This window comes from Oryzias melastigma, linkage group LG14 (assembly GCF_002922805.2).
Source record: "Oryzias melastigma strain HK-1 linkage group LG14, ASM292280v2, whole genome shotgun sequence".
Classification (NCBI taxonomy): Eukaryota; Metazoa; Chordata; class Actinopteri; order Beloniformes; family Adrianichthyidae; genus Oryzias; species Oryzias melastigma.
The window spans coordinates 9,120,129-9,141,573 of record NC_050525.1 but is presented as its reverse complement, the minus strand read 5'-3'; the positions used below and the strand labels follow the sequence as shown (position 1 = coordinate 9,141,573).

General features: G+C 35.6%; 1 protein-coding gene across 3 annotated transcripts in view; it reads left to right on the top strand.

The window, feature by feature from the left end:
• Positions 1 to 21,445, top strand: part of nlgn2b (neuroligin 2b) — a 128,121-nt gene that overhangs the window by 92,702 nt on the left and 13,974 nt on the right. For all 3 annotated transcript variants that reach the window (XM_024265912.2, XM_024265913.2, XM_024265911.2), the window contains exon 5: positions 19,787 to 19,972. In XM_024265912.2, coding sequence (XP_024121680.1) covers positions 19,787 to 19,972 — 186 coding nt within the window. The remainder of the gene's footprint in view (positions 1 to 19,786; positions 19,973 to 21,445) is intronic.

Sequence of the window (21,445 nt, the reverse complement as noted above, 5' to 3'; positions counted from 1 at the left end):
CAATTTAAACATGCATATATATGTATATATTTACATTTTTTAAAGGTTTTATATAGGGATGTCCTAATCTACATATGTCAAAGTCAAGGCCCGGGGGCCAAATCCGGCCCTCCAGATCCTTTCATATTGTTATTAACAGGCTGATGTTACATATTGTAGCATCACTACTAATACGGAGGCTGAGAGATCAGTTAGAATAACTTCCAACATAACTTGATAAACTAACTAAGGGCAAAACAGACAGACAACAAAACACATTGACAAAACCCACTTCTAAACCCCAATCCACCCAGACAAGCAAAGGGAACAATATCCCACAATTCCTTGCGCTGCCAGATCTGACAGCAGGCCCAATGTGTCTGTAACCATCACTTCAAAATTAACTACAAATCCCATCATGCTGTGTGTCAGCTGTCTTGCCGAACACCAGTGTTGCCAGAATAGGCGATTTCCTATATAATGTTTAATTTTGACAGGATAATTTTCACGGAGACCAAAATCTTTTGGGATATTTATATATTTAATTTTGTATATAAAATAACATACAGGTAAAGAAATTTGAGGGGTTTTTTTCTTTTAACATTTACTTTGTTTCTAACTTGTATAATTTTTACAGAATATATCATAATGGAGAGTAGAATATTGATAGTTATTTAAGGTTTAAGTTGATTTATTCTGGAATAATATTCCTGTCTGTTTTTACTCATATTTATGTTTTAAAAAGTTATGTTTTTAAGGTTAAAAAGCTTTAACTTTAGTTTTTTATGAGGTTAATAAATGTTTATCTTGTTCGGCCCGCGACCTAAAGTGTGTTGTGAAATTTTGGCCTCTTATGTAATTGACTTTGACACCCCTGTTTGAGTTGGATCACATTATTTCAGACTCGATTTGAATATTTATAATATTCTCAATATTTTAATCAGCCCTAAATATTTCAAATTATTGCACTACTAGAAGTCTACATATTATAAATGGATCACAACATTTTTTTGTTGAAAAGTGTAGCAGAATATGACACCTGTTTGACCAGATTGCACACAAAAGCAGTTCGGTAAAGTTAACGAGATATATTCAGATTTGATCTTCAGGGCTCCACAACTAATAATAATAATAATAATAATAATTTGTGAATAGTAAATAAAGTGTCTTTATTGGTTTGTCTTGATGCAGGCAACAACCTTCAGAGGCATGACGTTTTTTTTTTTTTTATAGGGTTGTCCTAGTCTGATCACATTATTTCAGATTCAGTTGGAATAGGATTTTAAAAAAATCTAAGCCTTTTTTTTAATCAGAATTAAACAAATTAAAGAGACCACAGTGAGAAGGGACCGTCTTAAAAGTGCAAGATCCAGTAGAAACTGATTTAAAAATAAAAGGAAACCGTTATTTCTCAAAAACAACTTCACCAAGTGCTCTCTTTAAATTATAGATAATAAAAAGGGTTAATAAAATAAAATTAAGGGTTAACCTGGGTCTGTTTATTACATTTTGTTTGTTGCAAAAGTATCAAATTGATACTCTGTGTCAGAGCCAAAAAATAGCCATCGCTAATTTATGGATATAAAGTTTACAGAAAAAACATGTATTTTTTTTACTCTATTCAATATTACCTATTGTTGAAATGCATACGTCTAAGACTATTAGCCAAGTGGTGAGGAGCAGTTTTTAGTGGATCATATTGATTTAATAAAATAAAAACATTTAGATTGATGCAAATTTTAGAACCACATTTATTTGGGGAAAAAAAATCCAGTGTTAGGACCTGTTATTCAAATGGGGTTAAAGCACTATTCATTAAATATATCAAGGTCAGAAAAATGACAGAAGCCTGTGAACATGTTTGACGACTGTTAACTTATAATTTTGTATTATTTCCCTCCTGAAATGCACTAAAGGGTAAATGCTGAGTCATGATGTGTTAGCTACCAAGCTAGCAATTTGCTAACGGTAGTTTCCAGAGGTAAACCAGTGATGTCTGACTGACCTGACCTTGTTAATATTTTATTTTTTCTTTAGCTCTTGTGTTTATACCCTTTGATCAAAAAATGTCAAATGACAGCTGTTTTGAGCTCTCACACAAGCCTTAAAAAACAGAAGGGGTTGTGTTAAAGGAAGCAAACAGTTGTTAAATGGCATCAGTTCACTTTTTTGAGACTGATGCAAATTTATTGAAAGAAAACATGAACATTAGCAATATTGCTCAAATTTGATACAATCTGCATTTTTTTTAATTCACTCTATTTGCTCTACACTGTATTTATAATTTTATGAGGAATAGAACCTGAAACTGAAGTAAACTTCTCACTCCCACTAAAATCCTTACATAAAGAATAATACCGAGAATAATTATAGAACACAAAGAGGAAATTGCTGGTTTACGTAAAAACTACTAAAAAAATCTAAGCCAACTGGGGTTGCTTGGTAGTGACTAATCAAATAATCAAAAAGTAGGTCAGTGGATTATTCAACAAGCTTGTTAGTTACATCAATAGTCTCATTGCATTTGGAACTTCAATGCACGTCGAGTCCGAGTCAGACTAGCAGCTTTTGAGGGATTTTTGTGTTTTTTTCATTCGTTTTTATTATATGGACTTCAGCTTCTGGTGGCTGCACAGGTGAGGCAGTGGTCATCACTCTCACCTCACAGTGAGAAGGCTCTTGTTCGGAACCTTTCTGTGTGGAATTTACATGTGCATGTTTTGGGTTTTCTCTGGGCTCTCTGATTTCCTCCAAAAACAATATGCTTCATAAGTAAATTGGAATCTCTAAATTGCCCCTAGATGTGCATGTGAGTGTGAAAGTATTGGCCCTGCAACAGACTGGTGACCTGTCCAGGGTGTCTCTTGCCTTCACCCAACAGTAGCTGGGTTGGCTCTAGTGCCTCCATGACCCTGAAAGGGGTTCAGGAGGTTCTACATATGGATGGATGAATGGATAGATTGCCTTCAGGTTCATTAACAAACAATTGAGACTATTTAATGAGGCGATTGACGCTTACCCAGATGTTTCTTAACACGTATGTAATCATAAAAGGCACAATAAAAAGACACTAAAGGGTGAGGATTCAGCTTGGTTTTATGGAAGATGATGCAATGACCTCCATTCCAGTACCATTGTTGAAATTTTGTGCGCCTGCTGTCTTAAGACAACTGTCCTTGTGCACGTTCCATCTGACACGCGTGGTTGTGCGTTACTTCTGCTGCGTGTGCTCGCGCACTAATTGCCTTGCGTGGAACGCAGCCATGAATAATGCAGCATCCATCTGAATATTTAATGGCCTCTCCTCTCTGACGCTGCGCTCCTGAGTCAAAGTGAGAAACAGAGGTACAAACTGTCTTAATGGTTTTACGTTCTAATCTTCAGCATTATCCTGTACTTACACTGGCAGGAGCTTACACATGCCAACCTCATTTCATACGGCAACTGCGCCTTTAAGAGAGCGACGGAGCATTAGGAGTAAGGGAAGAGGGGAGAGGAGGGAAAAAAAGAGACAGTTGAGCGAGGGAGACGCGCAGAGAGACGGTGAGGGGAGAGGAAACAGAAGGGGGGAGATGGGAGCAGTCTAAAAATAAACCCTCAGAAATGCTTTTTTAAATCTGCAGAGATGGAAGGTATTCGTTCGATTAAAACCCTCCCCTCAATGCGGCCACAAGGTTCCGTCCAAACCGTTCACAGCTCCACGATGTCACTCCCCTGTGCCGCAAAGTTTGTACCATTTTCCACTAAATCCTAAAAGAGTTTGCTTATTAATTCATGATACGCCTGTCTTTGTGCCACGAAATGGGTGAATGAGAAGAAAATGTCTGCGGCTCACAGCTCGGTCTGGAAGTTCGGAGGTGGACTTCTTCATCGCCTTCTACCTTTCTCTCGCTCCGGGCTCAGACAGCCTTCTGATTTGTGTTGAGTAACCATCTGTTCAGACTAATTAACTAATTAACTAATTAATGAACTCTGGGGAAAGGCCCACCGTTGTGGGCTCCGAGAACATTTTTCACCTCAGGAAGGGAGATGAAACGCTGCTTCTCTCTTAAGTAAGCAGCTAACCTATTTGGGATTCATTCCTCCAATGCTCACTATCTGAAGCCTGTTGTGTTGATGAAAGCCCTTTTACTTTGCTGAAATTTACCCCTATATGCATCGGTTACAACCAGTATTTATCCTCCGTTTCTTAGAGTTTGATAATATTTTTTAAAGATCTTTCTAAGTCAAATCCATACTTTTTAAGGTGGCTTGAAATCCGAATTTACAGAGGCTCATCAAAAGGACTTTTCAGCGAGCAAAGCTGATGAGTATCAGACCTAAACAAGGCGGGACCTGAGGCCATGCAGACCCACAGACTAGTAGGGGTGTGTATTGGCAGGATTCTGGGGATATGATATGTATCATGATAACTGTGTCACGATACAATATGTATCACGATATCCGTGTCACGATACGATATTTATCACGATACCCGTCCCACGATACGATATGTATCATGATACCTGTGTCACAATACGATATGTATCACGATATCCATGTCACGATACGATATTTATCACGATACCCGTCCCAAGATAAGGTATGTATCATAATACCCGTGTCACGATACGATATGTATCTCAATATACCACAAGACAGTACTAGGCAATGTTTCACTTTTTTTTTTTAAATGATGTCTTAGTAAAACTTTATCTGAATATTTATGCACCTTTCACCAATAAAATTGTAAGATACTTTTCTGTGACATATTTTTAAAATAATCAGCACTTTGTATGATTTTTAAAACCAAAAATTTTTCATCAATGTTAAAAAAAAAACAAACAAAAAAACAGAGATTAAATGCATCTTAACCATTAATGCTTGATATCTATGGTTTAGTAAAACTACATTTTTTCTCATACATAATTAATTAAATATCTTTCTGGCAGCGTTTTATATCGATACAAGTATCGCCAAACGAAGTATTGCGATACTTTACTAAATCGATATTTTCTTACACCTCTACAGTCCAGTGATCCTGACCTCTTGACCCCTACAACTACAAAGTAGTTGTCTTGTTTTAGGATCTTTATTCTTTCATTTAAAAAAACGCTTTTATTCTTTAGAAAAGTGAAACTCATTTTATATAATTTAGATGAAAAACAGGATTAATATGGAAGATCTGGTTAGTAAAAGTCAACTTGTAAAAAAAAAAAAAGTTGTTTTTTTTACCTATTATTATGGTCAGTGTTCTGTAATACATAATTATTGAGTAAAATTTGTGTAAATTAGATATGTGGTACTACATATATGTACTAAAATAAACATATGACGCAAAATAAGTGAAAGAAAGAGCATAAAAAATGTAAAATAAATCAACAGACTTGATGAAATGTTAAGCTATAAGCCTCAATCTCTTTTACTGTGACAGTAATAATGAGATTCTGGAAAAATATCGATTAAAATCCATCAGTGATGGACAGCCGACCTGTTCAGACTGAACTCTGACTTTTCCCAAAGACAGTATAGGGAGAGGCGCCAGCAAGCACCATGACCCCATCTACTGTATAACTGAAGCAGAAAACAGACCACTGGGTAAATGTACTTTCACGATAATGGTTTTTGCTTTTAAGCCACAAAAAACAGTCTACAAAGGGATTTCATAATGGAAATACTAATACTTCCATTCTGTGCTTCTTGAGGTTTCTCAAGTTTCTGTTTATCCAATGTGAACGATCCCCAAAGTGTATTTTTGTCTCTTTTAGCTAATGCTGGTGATCTGGACAGTCTGAAATAGCTGCACAAGTGAGGAGAGTGTTGCTCCATTACATGACAGTACATACTACATACCAACTTATGGTCAAGAATCGAAGGTTGTTCAATAAAATTCACATCCTTTGATTTATGAAACTGAAAGCAGTAATAGACTTTTGATCTACGTCCATCCATCCATCCATCTTCAGAGCCCACTGAAACCCCTTCAAGGTCACAGTGTTGCTGAAGAAAACCCAGGTAATGCTGGGCAAAGGCGGTTTACACTCTGAACATGGTCATCAGTCTGTGGCAGGGCTGCAGAACAATTCTTTTGTTTAAATACAGCAAGATTTTTATGTAAAAAAAAATCCCAGTAGTGTTTTAACCAAAATCCCACAACCTAAATGTCTTAAAAAGCCATTTTTCATGTTGATCTGAAGCCTCTGTTTCCAAAATCTCCTCTGAGGGGGCGTGGCTTTTGGAGCTGAGCAGCCCCGCCCCTGATCCCGCCCGTCTGATTATGATAGCTCTGTGTCTCGCTAGCGTAAATCTTCACCGCATTTGCAGCGTTTGCAGCCCTGCTACCGTATGTATTGTATGAAACTCACACACACAAAAAAAACAGTGACGTCTGATTTGACCATGGAAATGCGAACGGCGGCTCAATTGACCGCCGTCAATGTCATTTTCTCTTCTCCGGCACCTGAGCTAGGCATGCTAGGCGGGCCTGATGAAGGGTTTAGTGCATGTGCAACAGAGCTGTTGTGACGTAAAGAAGGCTCATAATTTAAACAGAGTCTGTCTGTGACAGTTTGATTGACAGCAATTTAAAAGGAAAAATACTCAGAAATGCAAAAACGAAATGATTTATTTTCACATTTGTTCTCTTTCATATAAAAAAATGCCACACATGCATGTTAAAAATTCGAAAACATGATTTTCATTGCAGGGGGACTTTAAAGCCAGCACAAAATGGGCTTCCATGCAAACAACAGTTTCACTTTTTACAAACATAAATGTAATTATAAGCACTTTATTTACTGCATTAATATAAATCCTACCTCGTATAACAGTGCGACACTCCATAATCCTGAATTGGGTGTAATGTTTGTGCCACTAATTAAAATATATTTCATAAGTACGGTTGCCTGGTTTGCCCGTTAAGTGCAGATTGGGCAATTAAAAACATGTATCCCAAACGGATGTGTTTATGTACTCAGTTTGAAACGCACTGGTAAGTACCATTTTTATTATTTACTGAGTACACCAAATTTCACATGCCCATGCCTTTTTCACAGAAAATAAAGCAGGATCCCTTACTTGGCTCAGTGAACCTCAGAAGAGAGCTTACATTGTGCTGAAGATCCACATTTTTAGGCAAAACAGAAAACCTTATTGTTAGGCGGCATGTCAATTAATTACAGCCGTCTATGCCTTCTTACATCTAAACACACAAGCGGCAGGACTACGGCTCAAAGAGCCACCTCTATGCAAGAAAACCTTCAATCATTCATTTATAAATGTCAAATTAGTTTGTATTTTTGTGTTTCGCATTAACGTTTGAGGTCTTCTTAAATGCAGCTTGTTGTGTGTGTTTTACATCTGTGTGGCACGTGAGAGGAAAGTCTTAGTCGGGAGTCTGCTCACGGTTCATGTTAACTGAGATCAGAAGCTTTGAGAATAGGAAATTTTCTTCTCTACAGAGTGACACCATGAACAACAAAGAAAGATATTTGTGAGAGATAAATTTTAAAAAAAGAAAGAAAACAAAAGCGTGTGTAAGAGTTGAAGTCATAAATCAGATATGCACACTGTTGCTGCTCGTGAGGTTAACATTAAAGCTTCACACCTGCAATCTGTTCCCAGAACTCAAATATGAGGAAAAATGTCAAATAGACAGCAGTGCTCTTAGTGGAGACATTTTTTTTATTTTTTCGGGATGCATGGTGTGAATTTAGCCTGGATTTTTAAGTATTTTAATTCAAAAATATGTTAGTTTGTTGAAACATTTATTCTTGATGTTTTGATAAAATTACACCTAAAATTGTCATTATATGTTGTAAAAACAGTTTGTTAAACATTTTTTTGATTTCCACAGTAAAATGAATCCCTTTTTTCAGACAAGAGTTTTCTGTTTTTGCCCGATTTTATGTCTAGTGTGTGAATATAACATGAAAAAATGACAAAATAAAGGTAGTGTCACAAAGGAGGTGTCGTGCAGATTAAAATGAGACCAAATAAGCAAGTATGCAGTCTTTCAAATTGAAAATAGAGGTAAATTCAAAAGTAGACAAAAACTGAGTTTTAGACCCCAGGTTCCAAAGGATTAAAATATATGTTCTAAATGTACAATTTTGCTTGTGATTTCATATTATGATTATGTGCAGATAATAAGTGGCTGGCAAATAGTATAACTAAAAAAATTAAATAATAAGAAAAAAATTATGTTGATTAATCCTGATTATTTTTTCCAGATTTGGGATTAATTAGCAATTTATATATATACATACATATATAAATTATCTATCAATCTATGAAAAAAACCGCGACTTATAGTCCGGAAAATACGGTAAGTGGAGTCTTGATTAAAAGCTACATTGGGAATTAGCGACCCACAAAATTAAGGTGTTAAGTCGTTGTGTCGTTAGCATCTTCAATTAGGTTCCCTAACTTGGGTGAGTTTCATGTGGGTCAGTCATAAATATGCTAAAATTATTCTTATATTAGTCACTATAAAACATAAAAAATGTGTGGTTCCTCATATTGACTTTAAAAAAAAAAATCAAGTTGTTTTTTTTTTTTTACAAATGTAATTTCAAAATGAATGAAAATCAAAGTCAAAACGTTTTATTTAAAATATGAAGTTTTACAGTACAGGTACAGGAGTAACAATATAGGACATTTTCCTCACAACAGGGTGCACCAAATCAGAACGTGCACTGTCAATGAAAGGTCTGTTTTTAAAATCACTTGATATATAAGGCACACCGAACTATAAGGTGCATAAAGCCAAATAAAAAAACAGAAATAAATCTGTTCGTCCGTCAAACTTTGTCAAGGCTGCTTACAGTAACTAGAGCTTGTTTGTAGTAGTCTACACATTAGTATATTCACAACACGCTAACTCTGAACCTTGTTTGCCACATGCAAAAAAAATAAACAGACTGATACCGCTAAAACAACTGCTACTGTAATTATGCTAACTCACAACCTTGTTAATAACACATGAAAAACAGCCTGACACTGCTATGTGTTTGCTATGTTGGTGTATTTACAATAATGCCCAACCTTGTTTGGAACTCTTAAAAATAAACTGACATTAGACCAGAGTGCCCTGTACCTCTCTAAATTGCTTTGACATCAGTTAGGAAAACCAGAATTACTCTTTATATAAGGCACACTGTTGTGTTTTGGAATAAGTAACTGTCTGACACCACTAAACTTTAGCTGCGTTAGCATATTTATTTAGGCTACAAAACACTCAATCTTGTTTTCAACACTCAAAAAAAAAAAAAAAAACTGACTGATACCGCTGAAACAACCATTACTGCGACTATCTAAGCTAACTCCCAACCTTGTTAGAAACACATTTAAAAAAAATGTCTGACATTGCTACACATTAGCCACGTTAGCATATTTACAAAAACAACAAACTACGGTATATTCACAACTCGTACAAAAGAACAAACTGAAATTTTTACAGGGCGCTGTACTCAAATTCCCTCTGACATCAGTAAACACAGAATCAATCTACATATAAGTCACTCTGTTGGGTTTTCTAGATTAACCATATTAAGTGTGCATTATAGTGCAGAAAAAGCAGTACTTAAAACAGTTTTGAGGTCAAAACCCTGTTTCCAAATTAATTTGCATTTTTTCCTCAGATTTTATCGATCATTCATGTAAAATGACTTTTTCTAATAGTCCAATAAACATATTTATGTACCTTTTCCAGGCCACATGTGTAAATAACCTTTATGTTATCCTTTTTCTGGTTCATTAAAGCTTTTTTGTTTTTTGCTTTTTTTTAATTCAGAAAAAAAAATAGAGGACTTCATTTAAGGATGAAATACAGGAATCACATTGGTTTATTGAAGGGCCCTCCAGCATTAAATTCAATTTTTGCTCATACTTGGCATAAGGTTTGATTCATGAAGGCTAGGCTGGTTCTTTAGGTTGAAACTTCAGACGTTATTCAACAAGAAAGCACTGAAGTTTAAGAGCTAAAATAGTCAGACATTTTTTCTTTTGTTTTTCTCTAATTGCATATTTTCCTCTGCACATTATGTAATGATCCATTCTACTCTATTTTGTTTACACATTTTTATTTTTAAATGCTACTTTTGCTTGTAATTGATTTGCAGACCTTCATGAACACTGTAAAGCTCCGTTTCCTTTTTCAATCACATCTATGACATGTCTGATCATCCGGAGCCTGACGTCACTGAGAGATTACATAACGTGTCCTTCATCACACTCCTCTCACCTATTTCAGTTACGATCTGATCGCTTAGGGCAATATTCACTTTAATATCTGTTTCATGTCAGTGGATTTTTTTTAATCCCTGCTTTCCCAGGACTCCACACTCCATCCCTCCCTTCTGCACTTCTGTTTCTAATTTTTTTTTTGCCAGTATTCTTGTGCTGCATTTAACTCTGCTGACATTTAAAAATTGAAATAGTTACTTAACATCTTTATGTGGGAAATTACTTTTTGTAAAGGCAATAAAATGACAAAAAAATACATGAAAAAAGATGTAACTTTTTCAAAAAGAAGATTAAAAGTACATGAATTATATATTATCAAAGCCATAAAGTAAGTAAGTTTTTTTTTATAGCAACAACCACTAGAGGTAACTATAGGTGTGTTCATAAGTATTTGTTACCTGAGCAACGTAGATGAAGAAGCACTACTCAGCCTTACACCTAGCTAAACGGAATTATTCCAAAGGGACGTAGAGGATGACGAGATCAATGTATTTATTGATTTAAGAGTAAAGAGTTTATGCAATCTGAATAATTGTTCATATGTCGCGCTAATAAATATGATTTCTCCTATGTTTCATGAAGCTATAAGCATCAATTTTTGATGGTCGTGAAGCATGCAAATATATTTTTTTATTTAATCCATTACAGTAATTCTCCCTTACTCATGGGGGTTAGGGAGCGGCAACATCCACCAATCTGCGGAATCCGTGAATGCAGGAATACAGACAACCCCCCGTCATCTGTCTCAACCCTTGCAAACATGTTTTCATGTTTTATTAAAGAACATTGTAGTATTGCTAAACATAAAGAGTTTTTTTTTTTTTAATTCACAACAAAAGACTGTACCGCAGTGACAGCGTACTTTATGACGCAGATGAGGAATGTCGCTCTGTCTTAAAACCAGGAGCCTGTGCTTCCTCTTTCATCAAATAACAAACACCTGCTCCGGATGATAGTTATCCTCCGCGATTATCTTCTTCAGCATATCAGGATTTTTTTCGGAGGCTTCTGTATCAGCTGATGCCATTTCTCCATGTGGGGACATGGAGAGAAGAGGGGAGGTAGCTGACGGTGTATCTCCGGAGCGTGGAGATACACCTCATCGTAGAGATGGACTTCAGCATCTCCTTTGGACACCAAAATTTTATACAAGCGTCTGGAGTTGTCTGAGTTTTTTTAACGAACTAGAAGAGTCATGCGACAAAAAAATAATCAGCGAACAAAGAAACGTGAATACGGAATACTGAATTATGATTTGTTTTTCTGGATGAAATGCCCATTCTTTTGTGACTTGTATATGACGTTTTCTTCGTTATTCAGCTTTTTTTGCAGCTGTGAATTATATTCTGGAGCGACTTGTTGTCCGAAAAATACAGTATTTTAGCTTTCCAAGTTTTTTAGTTTAGATTATTTAAAATGTTATTGTTTTATTTTAATTACCTATTTATTGTAAGACTTTTAAATTACCGCTATTATTTCTCTATTTTGTTTTATGAAATGATAAATTGGATGAGTGATAAGAACATCGTCTGACACTAGTTTGTGGGAAAATCCAGTTCAGCAAACCTTGCTGTACCTTTCCGACTGTAAACTATTGGTTAGCTAATATGAATCTGGCAGTGCAGACATCTAGAACGCTCCAGCAGAAGTCTCAAAGCTCTGAATGCTGAAATATATATATATAGACTGAATCTATAAATACACTATATATATATATATATATATATATATATCTACACTGAATCTATAAATATACTATATATATATATATATATATATATATATATATATATATATATATATATATACACTATAAATATTAATAGATACTTCAATGAAGTCTTTTAAATACAGATATAAATGTGGAAAATTAAAAGTGTAGTTTTAAATGTAAAACAAATTAGCTGAAAATGTAATGAAACCTGATATTTTTCCAATGGAAAAATGTCCTAATGGCTGCAGTGATGGGTGTACCTCCATCATGTGCTCCCTTGTCTTGTTTTTCTTTCATGCATTTGTTCGGCGCGGGCCTTGATGACTCTCCTTACACTTCCTTAGCCGTTACCTTAAGCGAGTCTTGAATATGCATGAGTGCAGCATCATAAACTGCAGCTCTCAGCGCTAAAGTCAGGAGGAAGCCCCAACTCAGCAGAAGGGGTGGAGGAACCAGAAAGAAAACTTGCTGAAAAAGAACGAGAGGGAAAAGAAGGGAATTTGTTTGGATTCAACGTTGAAAGATAAACCTGGAAAAAAAAATCCTCTTCATGTTGCTCCCTCATTGAGAGCTGCAGGAGGCCGAAGCTCAATCTCAGATCTTCACTCGTACTTATGACTCAACAGCGTGAGCCGACTTTCTCTGAGTTTATGTTCGCTTGCATGTTGTTGTTTTCCTGCTTAAATATGAGTATGGAAGTGCTTTTGTGAGTGTCTACCCATTTCATTTTACCCGAGGCCTTGGACCGTTGCCAGGCAACTGTGGCTGGCAGCTCAGCATGGCTGGGCCGTCGACACGTGCCCGCGGTTTTGATAGGCGGTGCAGGTCAGTACTGATACATGACCAGGTCAGAGTCCCGTCAGGCTAAGAGCAAAGCGATTACCGGCACGAGTTCAGTCAGTGCTAACTTGTAAACATTATCTTAATGACTTGATGTATTCCTTTCAGAAAAGACTCACGTTTCAGCAACATTTGTACATGGTAATAATGAGATTTCTGTTTTTAATAACCTTTTCAACGCCGCAGTGTGGAGGCTGAGAGCAGATGTGGTTTCCTCATGAACTAGTTAATCCTATTAAGTCTACATTGCAGTTTAATCACACTTTGTTTTTTTTATGTTCATTATCACATTATCATTATTGCTGAGAACAGATTATTGTCCTCTTACAGCTAAATCGTTGTTCGGGAGACTTTAAAAGGGTCTAGAGGTTCTTTTAAGAGTATAAATATTCTTATCCCTGTAAAGCTTAGTACATCACAGAGTTGACAGAAAATTCACATTTTTAGAATTAATATGTTTTTTAAACCCTTAGATGAAATCCACAAAAAAATGGGAAAATCCTTTGATGTGTTTTTGCACTACAATTATAGTTTAAAATGCAAAAATCTTATTTTGCAATCTTTTGATGCAGTCATTTAAAAAATAATAACAATAAATAAGTTATCCTTGCCTTATGCCATGGTCCAGATGACATACTTGATTCTGATTGGCTGCAGAGTGGAAATAAAACTATAAGGTCAAGGAAACTAAAAAAACTATAAATAATAAATATATAAAATAAAATCACTCTTCTTTTCTACTGTTTTCATTAAATGTCCACCTATGTTCCCCTGCTCGCATCAGATGGTCCTTCATTAATTTCTGATAGTGCACACCTCATCAGTACTATATAGAGTACTATATTGAGTAGTGAAGAAAAATATTACTGATAAGGTTGGGAGTTAAAGGTTTTGTGAATATATGCTAATGTTGCTAACGCTTTTAGGGGAACTAAAGTGTAGCGGTGTTGAACAGTTTTTTTCACTTGTTACTAAAAAGGTTGAGTTAGTGTAGTCATAGTAACGTTTGTTTTAGCGGTATAAGTCTGTTTTTTTACATGTTGTCAACAAGTTTAGAAGTTACAGGTATTATAAATACACTAATGCAGCTAAAGCTTTTAATGTTGCTAACATTTAGCTTGTTCCAAACAAGTTCTAGAGGTACTAATAATTCATTAATTAATAAAGTCTGACTGACGGACTTATCTCTGACTCTTTTGTATTGCTTAATTCGTTTTACAGTTATTTTCAACATTATAATGTGCTTTTTTCAAAAGCACATTATAATGTTGAAAATAGACCATTTGTTGACAGTGTGCCTTATTACCCGGTGCGGAGTAAAAATGCTTTCTATACAATGAGTTTTTGAGGAAAGTATTTGACATGCTAATTAGATGGGGTCTAAGAAATGCATGTATCAAAATGATTGGTTATAGGTTTAATTTATAGAAAGACTGCAAGGACATGCTGGAACTAGGACCTTAGAAAATGTTACATAGGTTACACCATCATAAAAACAAGATTTATTTATTTTAATATATAATTTAGTGACCACTTCCTGTGTTAAAAAGTTATTCAACTTGCCTGAAACTGGCTAAACTGCTGGAGGCTCTGAAGCTCTTTAAAGGAATAAAATGCTTAATAGGTTTACTTTATAGTCGACTCTTGGTGCTAAGAATCAAAGCTGAACATAAATAATTTTATGGACTGATTTATTGACAAGTTGAGACAGGGGAATAAACAATAAAATTAAGACTTTTACCTTATATAAATGCTATAGAAACTTCATCTCAGGGGTTTTGTTTTGGAAAAAAAATCAACAAAATGTCTCATTTGACTGTTTGTTTTTTTTTTTTACTCCTGATCGATCTGCCTGACTTATGTTAGCAATGGGAGTTCTAAAACATCAGTGTGTTTGTTGGACCACATTCCAATTAACCGTTACAGGATGTTCCAGCACTTATCAACACCTCCCGACTTAGATTAATCTTTCTGTATTGACCAGCTATGTACCACAGGCTTTTAAATTAGCTTTAATTAAACCATTGCTTGGAAAGCCCACTCTTCATCCTAATGCATTAGCCGATTTCAGACCTGTATTTGTGTGAAATCCTTTAAGATGTTGTCTAAAAACAACGGATCGCTCTTTGAAAGAGGAATGGGTTTTCATGAGGAGTTTCAGGGTGGATTCAGAGGGACCAACAGAACATTAAAACAGCTTTACCCCCCGCAGCTTTCCTTTATGCTGTTTGTTATTCTCTTTGATCTCATTGGTGCATTTAAAAATCAAAAACACGATATGTTATCTTGACACCATTGGCATCAATGCTGCTACTATTCGTGTTTAATATTTTTTTTCTTTTAACACTGAGTGGTTCGCTCTGGTCCTCCATATGGCTCGACAGAAGGACTTCTTTAATCCAAATATATTTCCTTTTTGAGCAACACACCACAAAAAAAACATGAATAAAATGTCAGATGTGTCTGATAATCTAACTTAAAGCTGCCTTATGCAAACAAACATCCTGAAAATATCATGCAGTTACAACTTCTCCTCATTAGGGGGCGACACAATCTAGAAAAATGACCGACTGGGAGGGTAAACATGGCTCTTCCTGTCTTCTACATTACAACAATAAAAGTCCATTACCTCCTCACTACCTCACATTGAAAACATATTCACTAACTTTTTGGTCATCCCCACTTCTCTAGATTTGCAAATGTTTTTATCAATTTTTCGGGAATGCTCAGTGGTTAAATTGCTTTCTCTTTTTGATATTCCTCCACTCTTAACCTCTAACGTAAGATTGTAACGAGGAAATTGATTGATTTCAAACATAGATTGGGAAAAATACAGGGCAAAACACACACATTTTTCAAACTCATTAAAGAAAAAATTGATTAAAAAATAGAAAACAAACAAACAAAGACACACTTGTGTCACATTTGATTCATTACATATTGTAATTATTAACTAAAGTTAAGTAGAGTTTAATTGATTAATTTGATTGATTGCTTAAAAAGGAGTGGGAAGAAGCAAACTTCTATAACTTCCACACTTTCATTTTACAGTTTTGCATAGTAATATAATTCGGTTCTGATCAGATCAAATACAAGTTTTTCTTTTTTTTAAAACAGTAACTGTCAGCAGTAAATTTCCATTGAGTAATGTTTACCTCTTGAAATCTGACTAAAAATTAACATGACGGGAACTCTGACTTGAAAAAATACATTCACTTAATTATTTTCCGAAAGGTACTCTTAGCAAAAATTACAATTAAAGGTTTTGATCTTTTAAAAAATTAAACTTGACTTTTTTTTTTAAGTTACACTTGTTACTGTACTACCATTAGCTGTATATGATAACTGGACTGAGTGAGTGTGACGTCACCCATAGAAAATGACTCACTAAGGGCTCCAACAAAATTAAGTCCATTCAGTCGCCGTTTTTTTGTGATACGGCCGCCGCCATGTTGGAACCAGAAATCCGTCTGAGCCATCGTTTCTATGGTAACCTCTACGGCCAATCAGGAGTGAGTTTGTTAGAAGACCAAACCACTCCCACTAGAAATTATTAGACACTTTGAACGTTTGTTGAGGAATCTGATTGGTCAGTTTATAACATGAATAATTCCCACTAAAGAAATATTATGGAAAAAAATATAAAAAGGTATCAGAGCAAGTATGGTTATTCTGACAAATATAATGACAGAGTAATAGATGTTTATTTATAGACGTTTAAGGGATTTTGGCTTCTTGAACCAGCAGATACTTACTGTTTAAAAAGCCATATTGGGGAGGGGTCACTCAGTCCAGTTCTCTTATACAGTCAGTGGTAACTACACATTTCTGGTGACTGCTTCTAACAAACTGTTGTGTTTTAGTCTCCAAATGTTCTGCGGTTTTTATGTTTTTTTTGTCTTAAAACATTAAAGGAAAAAATATTGTATAAAGATGAAAAAGTTATTAGTTTTCTTTCCTAAAGTTGTTCTAATCAAGTTTAATAAAGTAAAATAAATGTAAAAATAACTTTGTCACTGGTTAGTAAACAACTAAATTAGGTTTGTACTGATTAGAGGAGAATATTTCTGTATGGGCTCCAAATTTCCCAGTAGGCTGTTAAATCATTATTCTATTGTTTTTAAAACCCGTCTAAAGACTCACTTTTATGCCCTGGCTTTTAACGCAACATGAGACCCCTGCTGTTTTATTGTTATTTTATGGGTTTTATTATTTTATAATTCTTTTATTTGACTTTATTGTCTTTTTATCTTGTGTTTTTACCTTGTTTTAGTGTTGTTGTTTTCTATCTTTTGTGTATGCCACTTTGTTTTAGCTGCTTGCTTTTTTGAAAGTGCTATATAAATAAAGTTGAGTTGTTCAAAATCACATGAGTCAAGTGAATATTTGAAATCTGATTTTTCAAAGAAATGTGTGCAAAATGTTGACAATTTTGATTTTTTCTCTCAACTAATTTTCCCAACTAGTCTCAGCTTTCTGCAACATAAAGAGTCGACACAAACCCAGTTCTGTTGATACACGGACAAGAGACAATAAATACATTTTAATAATTCAAGGATGTCTAAATAGGTTTCATTGTGGACAAAATTTGGAATATAAAGTCCCTGTGACAATTACTGAATCTTCATCAACAATGGCAGCTCCTTAACATTTTTACAAACATCTAAAAAATGATTTTGCTCTCATCTCGACTTTGCTTTTCATATTCTGCAGTTTGTTTGCGTTCAGGATTTTAGTTTAGTTTATTTTGTCCTGCCTTCTTGCAGCCGCAGGAGGACATGACTGTCTGATTTGGAAGGCGGCTGGTTGACTGACAACCGTTTTATTAACTGGGCTCAAACAAACAGAAGGCACTGGGGAAGCAGCTCTTCCAGGTTAAACAGAGGACAAGTAAAACAAAAGACTGGAACTCCAAAAATTCATCGAGGAGGATTTTTTAGCAATAAGAAGTGTAATTGTGGAGGATACGTACTGAGAAGACAGACGACAGAAAAAAAAAACGGTTGTGTCTTTAGGGAACAGAATCCAGGTGTGACAGAAGGACAGGAAGTGAAGCAGAACACAGTCTATAATGGGAAACTTTCAAAATAAGAGTTCAACATGAAAACAAATAAGAAAAAGAAAAATTCAGAGAAAACTAATAGTTCCATTCAAGTTTGTTGCTTTTTTTAAACAGTTTTTGAAGCTTAAATTGGCAGTTCCAGTAAGGGACAAAAGTGCGATTCCAGACAGTGTTTCACTTGAAATGAGGAGTTTGGTTTGTTATGTTCATCGTAGACTCACCACATCCGTGAGAGACAGAATGTAGCCACTCCTTTGTTACCCGGATGATAAGTCTGGGATGGGTTCCATGATACGGATCAGTTGTCCTGGTCTGTGTGCAGAAAAACAGCCCCAAATCATGATGTTTCCACTGCTATGCTTCACAGTGGGTCTAGTGTTCTTGGAGCTCAGCATTCTTCATCTATTCATGGCGAGTGGCGCTTCCACCAAAGAGTTTGGTTTCAACTGATCACATGACCTTCTCCCAATCCTCTCCTGGATCATCCAGATCTTCGGAGAACTTTAGACGGTCTGGACATGTGCTGGTTTAGGCAGGAGGACCTTTAGAGAACTGCAGGATTTGAATCCAGGTGTTGCTATAGCAACTTTAGTTTCTGAGGTACAAGCTATCTTCATGTCAATAACCAGTTATATCATGTGGGCTGTTTCCTCACCGCTCTACAGATCTTTGTTGAGACCGTGGATGACACACCGGGAGATTGTCATTCTTTCATTTTCTAATAATTTATCCAACAGTCCATCTCTTCTCACCAAACTTCTTGCTTATTGTTGATTGGTTCCTTCCAGTTTTGTCCAGGTGAAAGATCTTGTTCCTGGTGTCCTTCAACAGCTCTTTGGTCCAGGTTATGGCAGAGAGGTTGCAGTCTGACTGTTTAAGGTTGTGGAGAAGTGTCTTTTATACAAAAACCAGTTCAAACAGGTGACAGTGGAGAATGGAAGTGCTTAGAAAAGAAGTAACAATATTTTTGCTTGTTTGTAGAAGCTTAACACTTATTTACTGCACCATTGTACAAATACATTCTTTAAAAATTAAACAACGTAATCTAATTACACACATTTTTCTATTTAATTTTTTTAGACTTATTCTATCTTCATTTTAACTCAAACACTCCTTAGTTAACTAATCAATATGTTTAAGTTTTGGTCAGAATTGTAGGAAATTCTCAGCTTCACCCATAAACAACAACAACAACAACAAAGAAATACTCTAAAAAGTCTCTCCACATTAGGGAAAAGAGGGAAAAAGCCTGCAGGTTTTTTAGTTGTTGGTTAAAAAAGAAAAATGCAGCTCTGTGAGCCGATGTCGCCACACATCATGAATGCACCTCAGGCAGTGGTGTGTTTTCTCCTGAATAATCGCTGAATCTTTTTACCGTCCGGGGCAGAAAATCAAACCACGAGGCGGCTGAATCAAAGTGTATGAGGAAGCGGCTCGCTTTGTCACGCCTTCCTGCCCTCCTGCAGACGTTACAGTGGGAGGAGAGCCGATTACTGAAGTCCTTTAACACTTTTTTTTTGTTTTTCGGCTCACTTTGACACACGTGTAAAACATAGGGGACTTCTCTGGTGCAGGAACAAAGTATTCTGTCCATTTGGGTTGTAGCGTTTATTTGAGTTTATAATATCTTGTTGTGGGTGTGCACCTGCTGCGTGTCCAGAAAGTGGGTGGATCTTGCCTTCTGCCGCTCTCCTCCTCCTTCCTCTGCGGAGAAGTTCTCCCAACTTTCAGCGTGGGCATTTGAAGTTTAGTAATTTGATGAGCTTTCAGTGGGAAATCTGGGCCGTGCTGAGAGCTGGAGGCTGAGAAGTTAATGACAAAGACAGCACACTGTTTTCTAGATTTGCACGGGACAAAATGAAAAGGAAAAAACATAACAGCATAATGCCCAGACGCCCTGAGTTTTCAAAATACTCCTCCATCATTTGTGTTTTCTCTCTTTCTGCTTGCTTTAATTGCCCCTGCAGGCTTTTTGAGCACAGGGGACCAGTCTGCGAAGGGGAACTATGGCTTGTTGGACCAGATCCAGGCTCTGCGCTGGCTCAATGAAAACATCGGCCACTTTGGAGGAGACCCAGAGAGAATCACCATCTTTGGCTCGGGGGCCGGAGCTGCCTGTGTGAACCTCCTCATCCTCTCCCATCACTCCGAGGGTACGTTAGGTTACGTTTTTTCAGCAGAAAACATTTGGCAGCATCACTCCCCAAAGATCCAAACAGGATTTGCTACAAAAATACTTCCCTTCACCAAAACTTGCTCATTTTAGTTAATATTTTAGTGAGTTTCCACTTAAAAAATCTGTTTAAAATCTTGTTTTAGCTTAAGTCATATTTACTTTGCATATTTCAACATAATGTTACATATTTGGCCTTAGTTTCAAAGAATTAACAAGAGAGCCTGAAAAAAATGTCTTGTTTTTCTACCAAATGAATATCTGCATGTAATTCAACCTTTTTATCAAGTTAAAATTCTTTAATTTAGTTATTAGAATTATTTTATATTGATGCATGCAACTCTCGACAAACATAATTCTACACATCTTTATGAAAGTTCTTCCTATAATCAGTGTTTATTTTTTTACCCAGATGCAGGAAATATGCTCAAGTTTTGTTGGTTTTAAATAATTTTTGACTGTAAATTATGAAATGCATAAATGTAGCGATATTTGATGATTTATTCCTTAAGATATGTGCTGCTGTTGCTGCTTTTGACTGCCGTTCTGCAGACTCAGATCCTCTTCAGTTCTTTGAAGTTTGCTGCAGTCTGTCTGCTGCAGGATTTCAAACCTTTTAGTCCAAAGTCATGTGACTAATTCAAGCCAATGCAGCTAAAGTGCCCATTCAAAACCAAAAATGAAAAAGTATTTAATTATTTGTGTCAAAAACAAAGCAAGTGTTTAAAAAAAAAAAAAAAGTCAAAATGATCTGAAATGTCTGTTTGGTAACGATCATCATGTTTGGGGTCCGAGTGGACAGTAGACACTCAAAAACACTGGAACATGAAAATCATGAAATTTAGAATGATGACAAATGTTTATGGATGAGAAAAAACTAGATATGAGCTGACAAAAATACCCTCTCCTTTCTATAAATGACCTCTAGCAGGCAAAGTCTGGCATGAAGGTGTGGCCCAGGGTCACGCATCAGGTTGTTAATTCTGCAGTACAAGCCCAGGATTCAAGATTTGGGAATTCTGGGAATTCACTGTAATCCTGCAGACTGGGTGCAAAATAACACTGATAAAAGGGACGACAACTGTGGCACTCATGACCATTTTTAAGGGTTTTTTTACATTTTTTTTTTTTTTTTATTTAACCCAAGAACTAAAGATAAAGAAAGATATCTTTCAGTTAACGGAATCAGTTTATGGAATGATAAATCAAACAGAGTAAATTAATCAATTATTTTGTAAAAAAAATGCCAAAGGTTTAAAATATGAACAATAAGATTTCTTGGTGGTTTTATCTAATTGTGTAGTTATATTTTTTGTTTAAATTAAGAAATCCATATTTAATCTATTATTTAAAATCTTTTGTTTGTTTTGTGTACAGATAGTTTTATTAATTAAGCCAAAGGGGCATATATATATATATATATATATATATATATATATATATATATATATAT